Source organism: Haliotis rubra, unplaced genomic scaffold (assembly GCF_003918875.1).
Source record: "Haliotis rubra isolate DU_JTF1 unplaced genomic scaffold, ASM391887v1 Scf75, whole genome shotgun sequence".
Taxonomy (NCBI): domain Eukaryota; kingdom Metazoa; phylum Mollusca; class Gastropoda; order Lepetellida; family Haliotidae; genus Haliotis; species Haliotis rubra.
In genome coordinates, this window is record NW_025767468.1 from 2,354,198 (window position 1) to 2,373,714 (window position 19,517).

At 41.0% G+C, this 19,517-nt stretch overlaps 1 protein-coding gene across 1 annotated transcript in view; it reads right to left on the bottom strand.

The window, feature by feature from the left end:
• Positions 1-19,517, bottom strand: part of LOC124260087 (receptor-type tyrosine-protein phosphatase T-like) — a 205,708-nt gene that overhangs the window by 24,033 nt on the left and 162,158 nt on the right. Inside the window, 2 exon segments of the mRNA XM_046694336.1 lie at positions 6,767-6,902; positions 18,666-18,814. Coding sequence (XP_046550292.1) covers positions 6,767-6,902; positions 18,666-18,814 — 285 coding nt within the window.

A 19,517-nucleotide genomic window follows, 5' to 3' on the forward strand; every position in this document is an offset into this window, starting at 1 on the left:
TACTATCAGAAACTTTCAGATTGTTTGGGAGTGAATTCCACAAGGTTGGAGCTGCATATGAAAAGGTCCCTTTTCCAAAAGTTTTAAGCCTGAAGTTTGGCACAAACAGAAGCACTTGATTAGATGATCGAAGGTAGCGTTTGTTTGAGTAAGGAGTACGCAGGTCAGAGAGATATGGGGGAGCAAGACCGTGACGGGCCATGTAGGTCAAGCAGAGGATTTTGTAGTCACTTATTGCCTTGATGGGGAGCCAGTGTAGCTGTTTAAGAACAGGCGTGATGTGGACATGTTTGGGAATCCGACTGATGATCGATACGCGCGGATGATGTAATGTGAGGATCCAAGGTAATATTGCTGTTTGATTTGGGCTTGTTCTCTCGCCTCCGTATATAATGCAGGGACACAGATGGCCCAGTGGCTCAGTGCGCCAATGTTGGCCACTGGTTGTGGGTTCGAGTCTTTGATTCATCCTGACAATGGTCTTTGGCCAGTTAGCACCTTCTCCGATCGTATAGGCTTCAATGACGTGGTATACGCATTGAACAAGGAACTCAAAGACTGCTCAACTAACCAAAGTAAACGGCAACAGAACGGCACATAACACCACAAAGCAGTGGCAGAAAATAAGTTGGAACTATGAACATCGGGGAGTCAGAGAGATCATTTAAATTGAATTTTTTTTTACGGTGTTCACTGTTTCGAAAAATCTATTCCTTTTCTTGCAAGCAAGAGTTTATGGAGTGTTGCACATTCATCGACAAAACATTTGACACGTCTTTTGAAACACCCACTCAAACGTGACATTCTATGTATGATTTCTTCCGCACGACATATCTCAACCAATTCAAAATAAAATAAATGTTTAAGCGAAATACAAAGCGACTTTCATGTGAAGAATTTTGAAAAACATGAATTATATATTTTTATCTGAATGTCTCGCACACATTGAGACATGAGACGGTTATGAAACACAAATGTCGTGGAAGGTTAAGGACTGGAAATGCCATTTATAACGTTATGAAATAACTTTGGTATTTTGGTATGGCAATTATCAGATACACTATAATCGTTGACAGCTTGGACAATGGTTTGTAAGTTAAAGTTTGTACCAGTCTAAGTAAACTTAGGTTCAGTATTTTTCATTACACTCAGTATAGCAGTGTAACGAAAAATACTGAGCCTAAGTTTACTTAGACTGAGTTTGTACTTGAGGAATGATGAAATAAGAAATCAAAGAGAGTAAAACACCTACCTGTTTTGATTTCAAAAGAAATCAAACTCTTGCTTAGTCAAAGGTTAACAGTTTAACAAATGTACTGTATTTTTCAAATTTGCAAATATCAACACGGGGAAGAAATCTGCTAATATTAAACATCAGAAAATATGATTCCATAAATCCTCTCATTGTGATTGTCAGCAAGTTTCAAAGGATTTCGTATTTGACTGCTGTTTAAGGTCGCTTTTAGCAATATTGCAGCTGTAGGATATATTGATCCCCACACAAACATTAAGCGCTGTTAAAAGAACGAAACATGCAAGTGAAATAACAAAATCTTATTATTATGAGCACATCTGAGAGTTCTCGTAATGGTTTCCATGAATGTTTTCTATATTTCTAAACCATGCGGATCCTGTTATACGAAAGGGCCTTCATCGACAAAGGGATCTGATCATAAAAATATTTCCGGCTTCAATAGGAAACTCATTTGACCATAATTCCATGTCATAAAGGGAAAATTATACTTCTAAAATTGCCAAGAATACCCCAATTCTTCCATGAAACTATAGTTATTCTGACAAGGAATGACTTCAGTGACAGATTAAGTACAGTATTATGACAGAATCATGGTCCGCAACTTGTTTTCAGTGGGACACATGCCAGGACCATCTCCATCAGTTTCGGAGTATCGGTTCAGAGCGCCAAATATGCATTTTGTGATACTTGACAGCATAATCAAACGAGGTGAGAATTACTTGTTGTTTTGGTCAGAAATGGAACAAATGTGTTAAATATCTTAACGAACAAAAGACATAACTAATACCATTACAGATTGCAGAGACACGGTCGTGTAATGGTCATATATAGATCTTATTGACATTCCCGTGAAGATCAGGGTTACAATTGAACTTCAGTAACCAACGCTTGTCGTAAGAGGCGGCTAACGGGATCGGGTGGTCAGGCTCGCTGACTTGGCTGATACATGTCATCATATCCCAATTGCGTAGATCGATGCTCATGACGTTGATCACTGGATTGTCTGGTCCAGACTCGATTATTTACAAACCGCCGCCATATAGCTGGAATATTGCAGAGTGCGGCGTAAACCAAAACGCACTCACTCTTATTAACATGGCTGTCCTAGCGGCCATGTTGAAACATCAAATTCTCGCCTCTTGAACAAATTTGGCGTCACCATTATTGGAAACATGAGGTCTCAGCTTCACTGGTGCTTTGATTTCAGGGGTGAGATTTTTAGAGTGCAAGAAATGCATAATGAAAGAATTTAGGAGCGTGGTGAAAGTAAAAACGTCCATGTTGCTGAGTTTAGAGTAGGCATCGGGGAATGGAATATTTGCTCTGTTTTAAACTGACACAATGTTTTATGAAACCTTTACGTTCAACAATTTGCAAGTTATTTCAACAGGTTACATTCGAGACAACTTAAAAGAATTTTCCAATTCCTTTACAACATCCTTTTCAGCGTCGAATTTAGCAACAGTCCAGCAAGAGCAGGTTGTGAACAATCGAGACTAAACCAGACAAACCAGTGACTGATATTAAGACCAATATTCCCGACCATGAATAACTACTATAACCCAGGGGCGGTGGGGTGGCCTAGTGGTTAAAGCGTTCACACGTCACGTCGAAGATCCGGGTTCGATTCCCCACATGGGCAATATCACGGTGGAGGACACCAGAAAAGGGCTTAACTGATTGCATCCATGTCGGGAATCGACCCCGGGCGTTCGGCGTGACGAGCAAACGCTTTAACCACAAGGCTACCCCACCGCCCCTTACTGATATTGAACTGCTGGATTCATATTGGAATGGTCACTGACCATAGAACAAGCTGACATAGAACGAGCATTAGACTGATATTCACGCTATTACATTGATAGAATACAAATTGACTTTACTGATACTTGGACTGACATAAAACTGATATTCAAATTGATATGACAGTAACTGATATGTTGACTGATATTAACCACAGAGACACATATACACACTTTCAGAGTTGTTTCATCCTGTATTTATGATACGTTGATTTCACGTCCTGTATTTATGATACGCTGATTTCACGTCCTGTATTTATGATACGCTGATTTCACGTCCTGTATTTATGATACGCTGATTTCACGTCCTGTATTTATGATACGCTGATTTCACGTCCTGTATTTATGATACGCTGATTTCACGTCCTGTATTTATGATACGCTGATTTCACGTCCTGTATTTATGATACGCTGATTTCACGTCCTGTATTTATGATACGCTGATTTCACGTCCTGTATTTATGATACGCTGATTTCACGTCCTGTATTTATGATACGCTGATTTCACGTCCTGTATTTATGATACGCTGATTTCACGTCCTGTATTTATGATACGCTGATTTCACGTTTGTATTTACGTCCTGTATTTATGATACGCTGATTTCACGTCCTGTATTTATGATACGCTGATTTCACGTCCTGTATTTATGATACGCTGATTTCACGTCCTGTATTTATGATGCGCTGATTTCACGTTATCCTGAAACTGTTTAAGTTGCAATATATATGCAGTATCTGTAATGAGGGGCATGGCTCTCAAGCAGGGTTTGGTTATTACAGATAACTGGTTACGAAAGAACTGACATTCTTGAAACCAACAACAATTTGTAATTCAGTATCGCGGCACTGAAGTGGTTTCACGACATTCTTAAAAACACAGTGTATCAGGTTCCGTCATAAAACATATCATTCATCGTCAAGTCGCATAACTTCAAAAACATCGTAACCTAGCAACAACATAAACAAGAGCGACGCGAAGCCGTACGCCTCTCCAGCGCGTGTTTTATTGTACCGTTTTTACGTTATTAAGCTACTTTATACCGCATGTTACATTGATATAACCATACAACCTGTCACTGGCTTCCTAACAACATATTCTTTATCATGATATGCCGAGAGAGAAATTGGGTCCAGGACTAAACGTCAATCGAACGGAGCTGAACAGAATGGCGTTAACGTAAAGATTGTATAACCGTAAACATAGTTAAACCGATTGATGGTCATTGAGTGGAAATTTGATACACCACTACAAATCTAATAAGAGGGTCTAAATCACGACAGCTATCAGAAATATTGGTATAAGAAAACATTGCGCGACGAGTAAATGTTTATTTTATTCTTGTAATATCAGGAAGGGTAGGAAGGTCAAGTCTGACGTGTCTTTTTCCACATTCCTTTTGTATAATTCTGTCGTATTTTGCCTCTCGCTTCAAATTTTGCATCCTTCATCATTTCCTTTTCCTAATGCCGTACGTCATCTTTGTTTCGTCCTCTATCTCGAAAACATTTCTAGCGTGCATGTCTCTACAGCATTACCATATTGTTTGTCTCTGTAGTTTGTTGTGGTTACCTCCAAGATGGCCGACTCCTCCTTTCAGAAAAAACAAATGTATGTAAAGTACTCCTTCTCCAAGCCCTGTCCACCCTCCTCTTCTCCCTCCAATCTCGGACCCGTGAAGATCCGGGGTAGAATAGGTCTTCAGCAACCCATGCTTGTCACAAAAGGCGACTATGCTTGTTGTAAGAGGCGACTAACGGGATTGGGTGGTCAGACTCGCTGACTTGGTTGACACATGTCATCGGTTCCCAATTGCGCAGATCGATGCTCATGCTGTTGATCACTGGATTGTCTGGTCCAGACTTGATTATTTACATACCACCGCCATACAGCTGGAATATTGCTGAGTGCGGCGTAAAACTAAACTCACTCACTCACCCTCCAATCTCGTCACGATATGGCTGAAATATTGCCGAAGTGACGTTAAATATTAACTCACTCACTCTCCCTCCAATCCAATTCTTCCTCATCCCACACGCCTCTCCCCTCTCTTCTCCAAATCGTCTCCCGACCCTTGTCTGAACATTCTCCCTCCTCTTCTCCGCTTGTGTTATCAACCCTCATGCATCCATGAAGATGTGGGTTAGATTTTGTCTTCAGCAACCAGTGTTTGGCGTAAAAGGCGACTAACGGGATAGGGTGGTCAGGCCAGCTGACTTGGTTGGTTGACAAATGTCATGGTATCCCAATTGCGTAGAACGATGCTCGTAATGTCAATCACTGGATTGTCTAGTAGCGACGCGATTATTTCAAGACCGCGGTCACATAGTTGAAATATTGCTCAAGGCGGCGTTAAACAAGGAACAAACTCAACCCTCTCCCCAAACCCTCCCTCAACCACCCCTCCTCTTCTCTCAAACCTTTCCCTCCTCATCACTATCTTCATTTCGCATGTCCGCATCTTTACGCTCCCTCTGTATCATAATGTTCAGCTAATCGTACAACAGCAAACACATTGCAATGATAAGAACCCGATGGTGATGATTCATAGCACAATAATTATCCACTGTGCCCACGTAGAAACCATGTTGGCGTGGGACAACACTTTTCCCTATGGTCACTCTTCCCTTAACTCACTGCGATGGAAACTGACATACGGTACAAACAGCAATAAACCTTGCTCTTGTGATCCAGGCGTGGTGAGGCAGCCTGTGCATTATACAGGGTGTTTTCTTTGCTACAACAACACCACGTTGATATAATACACGTTGCAGAAGTAGTCGATGTAAACGCCCACAAAGTGTTATTTTTATTATTATTTTTCTCTATATTCCCAACTCAGTTTATCCACAATGTGTTTGATCAGCCTCACAAAGCGTGAGATCCCCTTGTACTCAAAGAAAGCAATTCAGCATATGCGATCATATTACCTTAAAACACTACCTCCAAATTGAACAAAAACAATGGAGGACTTATGTTAATCTATTATAAACACTAGGTATCTGTGTGACTGAGATTTTCCCATCGCTTACGTAACATTGCAGCGGGAATAAACAAACGAATTTCAGCTCGATCGCGGCTATTCCCTTTCAACCACCCACCGAGAACAATCACACCGGTCGTTTTGTAATGAAACTAGTTCTGAAGCTCACCTGCATACTACCGGAACATCTTGAACATTCAAACAATCAGCTCATGTCCAGCATACCACATGGTTACCGAATATCAAGTTTTATTGTAAAACACGCAAAAACGATTGAGTGAAAACAACAAAAAGTACAAATTCAATAAGGCTGCCATGTTTAAAATCGGATCAGACAGGGTTTAACATATCGTTGCTTGGATCATCCATGCAACGTTTCTGCATCATAGGTCATGTTGTTTCGAACCCGTGAAGATTCAGGTTAGAATTGATCTTTAGTTACCCATGTTTGTCGAAAAGGGGACTAACGGGATCGGGTGGTCAGGCTCGCTGCCTTGGTTGACACATGTCATCGCAGCCCAATTGCGTAGATCGGTGATCATGATGTTGCTCACTGGATTGTCTGGTCCAGACTCGATTATGTACAGACCGCCGCGATATAGCTGGAATATTGCTGAGTGCGGCGTTACACACCAAACAAACACTGTGGTTTCATCAGGGATGCAAAAGTCCGTGCCATTCGATTCAGGTGAGCTAAATTAATATCTGAAAATAAACCGACAACTTACCAGAGTTTGGACCATATTGACTCTCTGTGCCCTCATCAACTTGACGAAGTTATGTACGTCGATAATGCCTTCTGATTTAGCCTTCTCCAGCTGCGTGTCAATAGCGATATAGGTGCCTGTCCGGCCTACTCCAGCACTGAAATACACATACCACATGGTCAGCAACAGTGTCAATCAATAGAAATACACATACCACGTGGTCAGCAACAGTGTCAATCAATAGAAATACACATACCACGTGGTCAGCAACAGTGTCAATCAATAGAAATACACATACCACGTGGTCAGCAACAGTGTCAATCAATAGAAATACACATACCACGTGGTCAGCAACAGTGTCAATCAATAGAAATACACATACCACGTGGTCAGCAATCAATCAATACAAATACACATACCACGTGGTCAGCAACAGTGTCAATCAATAGAAATACACATACCACGTGGTCAGCAACAGTGTCAATCAATAGAAATACACATACCACGTGGTCAGCAACAGTGTCAATCAATAGAAATACACATACCACGTGGTCAGCAACATTGTCAATCAATAGAAATACACATACCACATGTCAGCAACATTGTCAATCAATAGAAATACAGCGAGAAAAACCTTTTCCATTTTCACAAAACACTCTCCTCCAAAGCCGAGTCCATTGTACGATTCCGACAATATCAAGTGAGTGAGTGGGTTTTACGCCGCTTTCATCAATATTCCAGGAATATCAACAGAAATGGGCTTCACACATTGTACCCATGTGGGGAATCGAATCCGGGTCTTCGGCGTGACGCTTTAACAACAAAGCTACCCAACCGCCAAGAGTACCCAAGAGTATGTGGTTATGAATCATGACGATTCTCAGTGTTCCGGGTAGAAATCGCAAACACATGCAAAGGCACATAAATTGTTCGCTGAAAGAACACGGAAACACACGATGCAAGTCAAAATAGGGAATTGCATCGTACATCATTTTGTCACAAATGCGTCAAATCTGAAAATGACCTTCACGCCGATCATAAAAACTTTCGAAAGCTTTTCTGAGGCAAAGAATGTTGTAACCTTGATCAAACAACTCGATTAACAATCTTCTACAGCTTTACACAAAAAGCACTCCCCTTTTTAACCCGAACGGAACCAAAGTCATCCGCTTGAAGGGTTGTAGAAAAACAGTACTATATGTAACACCGTCGTCATCAACGACGGCACAGTAAGGATTAGTGGTAGCTCACCGTTTGAATATTCTTGCTTTGTAGCAAGACGTCTTAATTTTGAAATGATAGCGTCTCGTACTGCGGGCGAACAATAATGCGCCTACTCAATCAAAGACTATCCCGTGTGAAGCAGTTTCATTGCAAGACGACTCATTCCCTATGACATTTGACATTTGTCGCTCTGTGTTCTTCCATGGTTCATACAAGCAAGCAATCACCAGTTTGTAGGAATGTGAATCTTTTGTGTCCTTTTAAGACCAACATACGAAAGAAACTAGATGGAAGGGACAGAAGATACTGGCCTTGTAATTAATTCTTGAAGTCTACTATTGCTTTACCAAGTATGTTCACATGGTTCTGCCTCTGTATTGATGAAATACAGCTGATAATTAAGATGTTAACTTTTAACCGACTCACAAATCTTGACAATTACGTATTATTTGCGTGCTTTCTTTCAACTATGTTTTAAATATTCTTTAACTTACAAGGCCTTGTTACTTTGAGGGAATTAGGTGGATGGATTTCGAACGTGGTTGTATTGGAACCGGGACCAAAAAAAATGGAAGACGAAATGGGCTTGATGTGGTGCGTTAGAAACGAGTGAGACGTCACGTCTAATTTTCACAAGTGGTTGCTAACCTTATATTTGTTAACCCATCCAAAGCTACATGCATTTAATAACCGGAGTTATGCCCATTTGTTGAATTAATGGATTCATGTTAAGTCCAGGTTAGAATTTCACGACACTGTGGCGTACAGAGCAGAACCGACATCCAATTAGCAACAAAGAGTGCTAAATGTGACGGGGGCTTAATATCAAACAACAAAATAGGGAGTAGCAGACATCCCTGGTGTACACACTTCATTTCAAAGGCTTGAAAAGAGAATGGTTTCTCTGACAATTATATTAGGGAAACATCATGGCCCTTGAAATTTATTAAACAATGCCCTCGCAGCTCGGCTTTGTGTAACTACGGCCAAATTAGGCTGACCAAAAACCAAATTAATCTTGAAGAGTTAATCATGTGAAACGTTGGCTATCCCTCAAAGGCAATAGCTGTTTGCGGCCGAAGGAGTTCCCTGACAGGCTGTATAAATCGATAAACTGCAGCTGACACTAGGGGGTAACATCAATTATTTCATTAGGGACCGCGCTGGTCGAATTTTAGCTAAAAAGGCCAAGCTACTTCACGTTTGATTGAAATAATACCCGCTGATGAACATTTCCGCTTCTCGGGAGCTTTGTAAGGGAACAAAATACACTTGTTCGTCGCACAGAACCTCGAAAGCGAACGGGCCTCAGCTATAACATCCAACATGATGTAATTCAAAACTCAAACATGGCATACGGCGTTTTGGAACCGGTAATTTATTTCTGGCGGACGTGAGGGTAATTTGCGGGAGTGCTAGTCAGTCATTGCAAAACGTAGCTCACATGACAAATGGAAATGCCTTTTCTGGTCTGAGGACGTTGGTTCCTGGTATTAGACCTCACAGCTAGATATCCGGGATTCGTCATCAAAGATAAGATTAAATATGACTGTTGATGAAAAAAATTGTTCCATAAGAATATGTCTTTGATCCATAGCTCTCTTAGCTCTGTGAGGACAATCATTTGTTCATGCTGAAAATAAGGTCTGATTTGTGACAATATCATTAAAGGTTTCCACTGAAAAGGCAGAAAAGGTGAGCTAAAAAATGAAATATATTGTCAGATTTATTAAAAGCCCTATCAATCTTGCATTTCTAACAAAACGTGTTTCTTTCCTCGATGCATAAATGCACCCTTTTTGAGGGTATAATTCGTGAAGGATTAATTCGAGGATTTATTAACATTCCAAGCGCAGAAAATACTCTTTGAAAGGATGAGTGTTCTTTAAAACAGGCTTATCAAACTAATCGGTACATAATTTTCTCCCCTATCAACATGACAAATTACACCTTCAACGTAATTTTTCAAAATTTAAGCCCCGAGTGGAAAAAAGCATTTAAAGGAAAATTGTAAAAGAACATTTTCTCAGATTTATCGTTCCGAAACAGTGAACTTGAGTAATTGTGTTAGGTCTTTTCAAGCATTGGTTCTGAAAGTAATATCCGATATTGCGTGTTTGCTTGACATACATCACATACAAAACATCGATTTCTGCGATGTAACAATATTTGTAATGACAACATAATTCTTAGTTCCAAAACAGGACCGTTAGATGACATTAGCAAGTTATAGGATTGGTGCAATCAATCACAGGTGTGTGGTTTCTTCATAACCAATACTCTCTGGAATGTGAGCTTGGCGATGTGATAGAGACTTTGTGTCAGAGGCGGATGTGGGTACGTGTGTGTGTTCGAGACGAGGTAAAACATTAGAAAGAGTGACTTTTACGCCGCTTTTAGCAATATCCCAGCAATACCATGGCGAGGGACACCAGAAACGGGCTTCACACATTGTACCCATGTGGGGAATCGTTCGGCGTGACTAGCGAACGCTTTATCCATTAGGCTCACAGCCTCACATTAGAAAGAGCTAATGGGATTATAGATGTGTGTCAGAAATGAAAGAACATATATTTTGTACAAAGAATTTAAATAAAGAGACAATGTTGAACGGCGGTACAATAACCTGTATGTGTTCGACGACATCTTTAACCCGGCAGTTTTAACGTGATCATGGTGGTGTATTTGACGAGTGTTGGAGTGAGTGAGCATGGTTTTAACAGCTTTCAGCAATATTCCAGCAATATCATGGCGGGAGACACCAGAAACTGGCTTGACACATAGTACCCATGTGGGAAATCGAACCTGGGTCGTCTACGTCATGAGCCAACGCTTTAACCACTAAGCTACACCATCGTTCCATAGTGTGTTGAAAAGGATGAGAATAGGAGAACATCCCAATAAACTACTGTGATCACTGGATACACAATCGTCCTCAGATCCCCCAAATATCTGCCACCTTGTAATGCAAATAAAAGTGACACAACCCTTTCCAAACATAAGAAATCTTCGCTCAGACCTTCCTTATTATGACCTGATCCACATTGTATATAGGAAGCTCATTTATTAGCTATTTGAATAGATTTGCATTTTATAAAAATAATTAAGTATCATAGACCCCCTCGTGTTAAACTAAAACTTTGTAACGCCGAAGCCTTGCATTGTGATCACGTTCATTAAGCACGTTTTATTGGTGCTCTGTATGCCGAGAGCCAACGATAGAATGGCCCCCAAAGTGTGTCCCAAGATCCTTGACACATGTGTTGGGAAATGCCCCTGTTAAGGCCACATGTTTAGGCAATAATTTAGTTTGCAATAGATACCACAGCACGTGCTATTTCACGTGCCAATTGACCAAATGCATCCCGCTAACGAGACGCCAATTAGAAACGCCAGGCCGCAAGAGGGTTAAACTATTGCCGTAATTCAGTTACTCAAAATGAGCTTGGGAGCCAGCTTCAATTTCACTGTCATAGTCATTTTGATGAAGCTTTTCCAGTACCATTAAGATATTGATTTACAACGACACAAACACATTATTTGGTTGACAATGCAAATACATCTTATTTCAGAGCTAGCTGCTTCAACCAAAAGACATGTTTCTAAATCTTAGGAGACAAGGTTATGGCCGAGTTTTATAAAAGTCTTACATTAAATGTTTCCATTTGACAAATCAAAGAAATTGGTCAAGAAATCGATGAATGAAAACACACAAACGTTCAGCAACGTGGAAGTAAAAAAGCTTTACGGACTCAGAAGCAATTGTCCATTGCACATTTACAAATTACGTTTCCGTGTTTACATCACACAATTCGACATGAACATGAAATAAATCTTGTCAATAGCTTGCTCGTGACACGTTCATTTCTCGCCAACCAGCATTCGCGTCATGAGCATGGGGCATGACAAGATCTATGTCAGCTAAGGGCGGGTTCGCCGATCAGCAAATTAAGTCTGGAGAAAGCATGGCACCCTGCCTCACACCATTCAATGAGTTATGTATTCTGTAAACACATTCCCGTTATCCATGACCTCTGGAGTTGCTGACTAGACATTGTGACCGAACAAGGCACCCCTGCGTTTGACAGACAGCATCGATCGTATTAGTACAATATTTGTACGTGGAATATTTTCCAGGATATGAGAAATGGTTTTTCAACATCGCCCTCTGAGCGTTGTACCACTAATGTCAAGAAATGAAATACGACCAAATTGGATCGAACTAAATGGACGAGATTAGAGAACCAAGTGCGCCATCGTAGGTCGTCTTAACGAGTCAGGGCCGAAATTAATACATGTTTAAAGATCCTTATTGGATCAAACATGCTATCAATGTGTCCTAAGGATGCTGGATTTCCCTAAGCTTGGAGTATTAATAGTTTGATTTGTACGAAAGCTTCCTGTTGTTGCATGGAGATGCCAATCTACTTTAACCTATTGGTACGTCCCCCCGTGAGATACATTATCATCACAGCGACAATAGCACCCACATAACAGAAGATTAATACGTATGAATGTACGGTGCGCCAAGCAAGTACAGAGCTGTAATTAGGAGTATAATGTTGTTGAACCGTTTGACTACTTTACAGCAAGCTTTGACGTTCATGTGAATGGCTCAGCGGTTAAGGTGTCATTTGTCAAGCACACTGTCTGGGTTTAATGACACATGTGGCTACACAATTTAACACCGATCACTGAGTTGTGATATTGGGGACTATCTCCCTTGGAAATAAAAAACCACGGCAACGTCAGAGAATAATTAGCCTCGATTATCTGCCGATACAGATTCCACTGACTGTATAAGGCAAAACAGTGGTGAAACTTAAAATCAATGAGAACACCAGGTATCACCACTCACACAACCTTTTAATGCATTTACTAACAAAATGTGTGAAAAGGTTTTAAGGTATTGAACGAAATCTCACAAACACATTCAAGCACTTTTGCCTGATATTTTAGACAAAAAAGAACACTGATCCAAAATAATAAGCACATCGAATATTTGAAATGGGCACTATATAATTCAAGCCAAAATTTTGATGAATAGCATTCGAAAATGAACTTCCTTCAGTCAAGACTGTAAACAGAAGGGTCTGGAGTGTCTTGTACACAGATTGTGTCAGCGTATATTATTCTCTCGGTGTCAGGAGTTCACGCACATAGTTAAGATCAAATTAAACTTACATAGAAATACCAGAGACCTGTGATTGTGGATTTGGCCCGATTATTTTTGGTTTGTGTTCGTGGGTTTCAGGAAACCGATTCTCCCACATGAGTGAGTGAGATTGGTCTTACGCCGCTTTTAGCAATATTCCAGCAATATGTCGGCGAGGGACACCAGAAATGGGCTTCACACATTGTACCCATGTGGGGAATCTTCGGCCTGACGAGCGAACGCTTTAACCACTAGGCTACCCCACCGCCCCTCTCCCACATGAAGCGCATCATGATATTACAAGACGACTATAAACACGTACTTTCCTACTCTATTTGTAATGCTATGCGAGTGACAACTATTATTGGATTAATATTGAATAAATAGTCGTACGTTAGTAGTATTATTAGTATACGCCGGATCTGCATTGGTGCAACTTACTATTATTGTTGATCTCTAAACTAAGGCGTGACTTTCCTCACCATCCAAACAAGTTAAAACCGATGGACAGACAAATGTGGACACATCGAGTGAAAATGGAGTTGTACGCGCGTAAAATGTAATTATCAGAAACTACTGGAGGGAATTAACAGTAAACAAAACGACCGAAGAAAATCGCTAATTGGACGATTACACACGCTATCTATGAATTAATAACACCATGAAGAAGAAAAACTGAAACGTGAGTTATTCAAATAGTTAACAAATTTGACACCAAGCCACCTAAAAACAAGTTCTTGACAATGCTGGGGATTTATAATGTGTGGAAATCGTATAACAGGCTAATAATTTGGATGACGAATGCAACTAAAACCTCCGATCAATGACAATTGCCAGCGTTGTTCAGTCATCGAGTGACCCTACACACAGCTAAGATATTGGAATATCAGCGTCCGGTCAGTCTGGCCACAGTCCCTTATAATGACGGCTCGGGCGGGAGTTTAACCCAATTAGATTAAGACTCCATATAATCTTGTGAAGAGCCTGAGTGTTCATTTTACCAGAAACATAACCGAATTTCCAAGCCGAAAAGAGATTACAGGATCAAGCAGGACGCTGCGCCATTTTGGGGGTGTTGACACGGTTCCATGGCCATTCTGCTGAAGAAGTCGGCTGATATGATGCTTGTTAAGAGAACAGGAATTAACTCTCAGAACGTATGGCGATAATTGGCATTAACGACCCAGTATATCTTTTGCTTGCTCGTTGGCGTTATCAAAGTCATCATTTTATGCATCCTGGGTTTTTGCTATTTGATGTGTCGTGTTCGGTGTGTTAATGAATCTGGACGCTTCATCTGACAGAAAATACAGTTGCGTTATCTTCATTCGACCGTGCTGTTCAATACAACGTTTCCATGATTCGATAATTCAGCGTTCTAGTTAAGACCGCTTTGAACAGTATTCCAGTTACATGGCAGCGTGGAGAAAAACACTAAATTATAAAGGTCAAGGACGTATCACTTTCGTGAAACGCAAGAGCATGGGTATGGTGCTGACAAACGTAGACACGTTATCGGGGCAACCCAGGACTCAAGCCCATGATCATGAGACCGCCCTTTGCACTCTGAATAGCAGCGCCTTCGTCGGTGGGGTCAACTGAGTCCCCTTACCTAGTATAATATATCTTAACCCATTTGCTGGATATCGCTGGAATATTGCTAAAAGCGGCGTAAAACCAAACTCCCTCACTCACTTAACCCATTCATTACCAAAACGTTGTTTTAAAAAAGATTCGTGTGACATAAAAATAGTCAACAAATCAAATTACGCCAATGAGCGAGTTGTTGGTGGCAACAGATCCGGATTAGGTGTTCTGGGTGCTGTTGTACAAAAACAGTGCTAAAACTGCCGTTCACATACACCGCTACCTTCCCTAAGGAATCCTTAGCGGACAACCGAGACTGGTTATTCTCTCCCGTTGAAGTTTATCACTTACGCATAGACAAAGCTGATTTTGTGATTGAGTGAGGAAGCAGATATACTTTTAGGCCAACGTTAGTACCTCTATGTCTGTAGTGTTGAAGTATGAACTGGACATCTAGGTCTAACGCTGCCATTGTGGAAATTATTCAAGCACTTGGCAGGGTAAAACTTATAGATAGAAAAATATTCATATCAAACAGTCATTGTGGCCACCTGATCCACTATTTCATGTGATGAATACGGTGGCTGTTCTAAATCTAACAGAACTCGACATTCTGTACAGCAAACTCGCTTCTCTGTACATCAACGTGTAAATAAGAATTCTCAAGCAGCACGATGACATCATAGATAGGAATGGATGTCACATAACGCTTAGACTTTATGACAAAATGATTATGATTAGATGGTCCCATTATCGAAGTTCAAAAGCATGAGGACACACAAGTGAAAGGCCATTAACAGCGAAGGAATGCAAACAACATAGTATGACACAAATCCAATTACAATAATTCAGCCCCCACACTAAATATTCTGAAATGATATGCAAAACGATATTAACCTGACAGTTCATATCACTGGTCCGGATAATTTACGGTTGTCGTTAATAACGGTTTCCGGCAAATATGCAAATGAGCCTCTCTATCAAGTTCTGTCAGTGACATCAGTGTCTCCAGACAAAGAAAAGGGAATACCATTTTCATTAGTAATACAAGTGTGCTCTCCTCTTAATACCTCTCTGGCCAGTCTGGCGCTGATCTCATGAGGTCAAGTGACCCCTGGTCAGAACTGGACTCTGCAATGTTGTTGCAGATGGGACCACCAGATAATTGTGTTACGTCTACTTTCCTGTCAATCATTGGTCAGAGCATTATGACCAATAAAACATGGACCACAAGACACCCGTTGTCTCACTGAAACAATTTAGAGCATTTGGCACTGATCTAAGAGATGCACAAGCATCAACTACTGCCCCTTGGCAACCATTAAAGGGATACTGTTTGAGTCGGGCTTCTTTTCTGGTAATGCTAGCGGATCAATGTTGGAGCTGGTGTTATTGACTGTAAAAAAAACCGTTAACGTTTTCCTCACAAGCAGTTACACATTACGCGCTAGAAAAACAACCGAGAAGTTTGAAAGTACAGGGAACAGTTGGGGATGTCTTGAAAGTAACATGCGTTATATTTGGGATTACACTTTACAGATTCTATTACCTTACTTTACCGTTTGGAACTCGAGGAAGTCGCGGTGGCTGAATGGGTTAAATTGCTGACTTGCTGATAGTGACTCACTCTGAGAGTGTGGGTTCGAATCCCGGAAAGGACTCGATCTTACAAAAGTACTAGAATCTGTACTTTACTGGGAAAGTGTAAGGATAATACAACGTTACATTTGACCACTTTCTATTGTGCATTGTGTATTGCCTTGAAATTAGGTCCTTAATACATGGCAGTCACGCTTAACCGATACTTGTTATATCCAGACTTGAAATTATTACCTCCATATCTCTTGAAAGATAAACAGAAATATAAAGCGATATGGAAAGTAGGTTTACTTCGACATAAACAAAGAGGGGACCAACCATAGTCTGATCTTTATTTCAGAGAAGGACATAGCTGCAGAAAAAGCGTGATTGACGGTGACTTTACTTCGACATAAGCAGTAGATGGGCACAGTTGCAGTCCTGACGGTGACTTTACTTCGACATAAGCAGTAGATGGGCACAGTTGTTGCCGTGACGGTAACTTTACTTCGACGTAAGTAGTGGATAGGCACAGTTGCAGTCCTGACGGTAACTTTACTTCGACATAAGCAGTGGATGGGCACAGTTGTTGCCGTGACGGTAACTTTACTTCGACGTAAGTAGTGGATAGGCACAGTTGCAGTCCTGACGGTAACTTTACTTCGACATAAGCAGTGGATGGGCACAGTTGTAGCCTTGACGGTGAATTTACTTCGACATAAACAGTGGATGGACACAGTTGTTGCCGTGACGGTAACTTTACTTCGACATAAACTGTGGATTGGCACAGTTGTGGCCTTGACGGTGAATTTACTTCGACATAAACAGTGGATGGGCACAGTTGTGGCGATGATGACTGTACCACAGTTGCAGTTGAAGGTACTTTTACTTCGACATAAGCAGTGGATGGACACAGTTGTGGCCATGACGGTAACTTTACTTCGACATAAGCAGTGGATGGGCACAGTTGTGGCCATGACGGTGACTTTACTTCGACATAAGCAGTGGACGGACACAGTTGCAGTCCTGACGGTGACTTTACTTCGACATAAGCAGTGGATGGACACAGTTGTGGCCATGACGGTAACCTTACATACACACAGACAATGGATGGACAGAGTTTTAGTTTTGGCCGTGACCCTCAGCTGCTTTGCTATGTCCCGCACCTCACATCCTGACGGTTTAACTATAGTACTATGAAATAACCGGGTGTTCTTCTTTAAACCAATATAGATTAACTCGTAGTGCTTGTTAAGCTAAACAGAATTTATTGTGCAAGGCTGCATAAGATGTGAAGGTTTTCATGCTCACGTATATAGTGCTCCCTGCCGTTTACTCTATACACACGTTTCATACAAACAAGTCATGTTAGTGATATTAACTGGTACTAATTGGTTTGACATTTGTCTCTGAAACAATGTTTGCAGGTAGATGTATATTCCACTGAACGCCGGCTTACTAACAATTGGTGTTTTTGTTAAAGGAAATATATCGTCCAGAAAGTTTAAGTATAACTGCAATGATTCCAGCCGACATATACGTGTTTACTCAGGTGGGGTGTAAACGGTTTGTTTGACATGAGAATTCGAATTGTAAAAACACACGCTTTTTCTCTAAAGTGGCAGTAATTACTTCGCTACCGCTTGTTTTGTATAGGAGCGAACCACTTAGCTATAAGCATTCTTTGCACGCCGTGAAATCAACTGTCGGAATTAAACAGGAAATGTTTTCTGTGTGTGTGCATGTGTGCTCGTGTGTGTGCGCAAACATCTTCATCTGCACACGTGGAAATATAATAGTTGGTGCGCCCACATCTCTTTACCCCGTGAAGATCGTAGATAGAATTGGTTTTCGCCAACCCATGTTTGTCGTAAGAGGGACTAACGGGATCGGGTGGTCAGACTCAAAGACTTAGTCCATGCATGTCATCGTATTCCAATTGCATAGATCGATGCTTATTGATCTACGCAATTGGGATATGATGACATGTGTCAACCAAGTCAGGGAGCCTGACGACCAGATCCCCTTAGTCGCCTCTTACGACAAACATGGGTTGCTGAAGGCCAATTCTAATCCGGATCTTCACGGGTTACAAACATTTAGGTCTTCAATGTAATTGTAGTGAGCATGGTTTTATCCTGATTCCAACAATATTCCAACAATATCACGACGGGGGACACTAGAAATGTGCTTTACACATTGAACCCATGTGGGGAATTGAAAGACACAAATATTACGTTATGATCCCATAATGTGTATTTTAGCGGACGCATAAGACTCACCTCCGGCAATAAATCATTTAGATATTCTTTGCATTGACCATATTACCTGGAGGTATAATAAACAATGCCAATGTGCGATTTATTGTTGTTTTACCTGCAGTGCACAATGACTGTTCCGTTGTCAAGACTGTCGTATGCCCGGATCTTCTGGCGGAACAACAGCAAGGAATTGCCAAACTTTGGTACTCCGTGGTCTGGCCACGTGGTATAGTGGAACTGTTTGACGTATTTGGACTGGCTCTCCTGAAAACAAATGTTTTAAATAGAGTCACCATTCTTTAGAAAACCCAGCTGTCAACATCATATGAGTCACTGAAGTCAGAACCTACTTCTCATTGTCTTGGGTGTTTTAATGGAACAATAGTGCGCATAGTCTTAGCTCCAGTTAGATGTTTCCAAGGCACCAATTTAGTCTGCGAGGAAGACCAAGATTATGCAGGTTCAGAGTATGCAGAACTTAACGACATTCAGTGACGCAGATTGATGCGAAAGTAACAGACGAAGGAATTTTCAGGGACTAAAGGACGCAAATCTTCATGGCTAGATACAGCGCCTACAGCGATGAACCACCCAGGGATACTTCTACAAAGGCAGCTTCGAGGAATAAGGCTAAAATCTCCAAAATCCACCATGTCTCCACCTCCTTAATTATTCCTGTCTGATTTAGCACAATGACGTTGTGAGTCTAGACTATGTAGATGGTAAACTTATAACAGTCGTTACAAACTAAGAATATCGTAGATTGAACGCCAGGAATTCACTTATAACACAATGATTACTCCCTTGTCTACGAATACATGTCGGGAGAAGCCTCGGGTGATACATGGGCCAGAGCTTGCACCCACAGCAATTTTGTACATAAAAATATTACAATATTATGCTTAAAAATTATGGGAAAGGGGAAGGGGATAATTGATTTTGCATATGACATGCAAGAGGGGGGTCC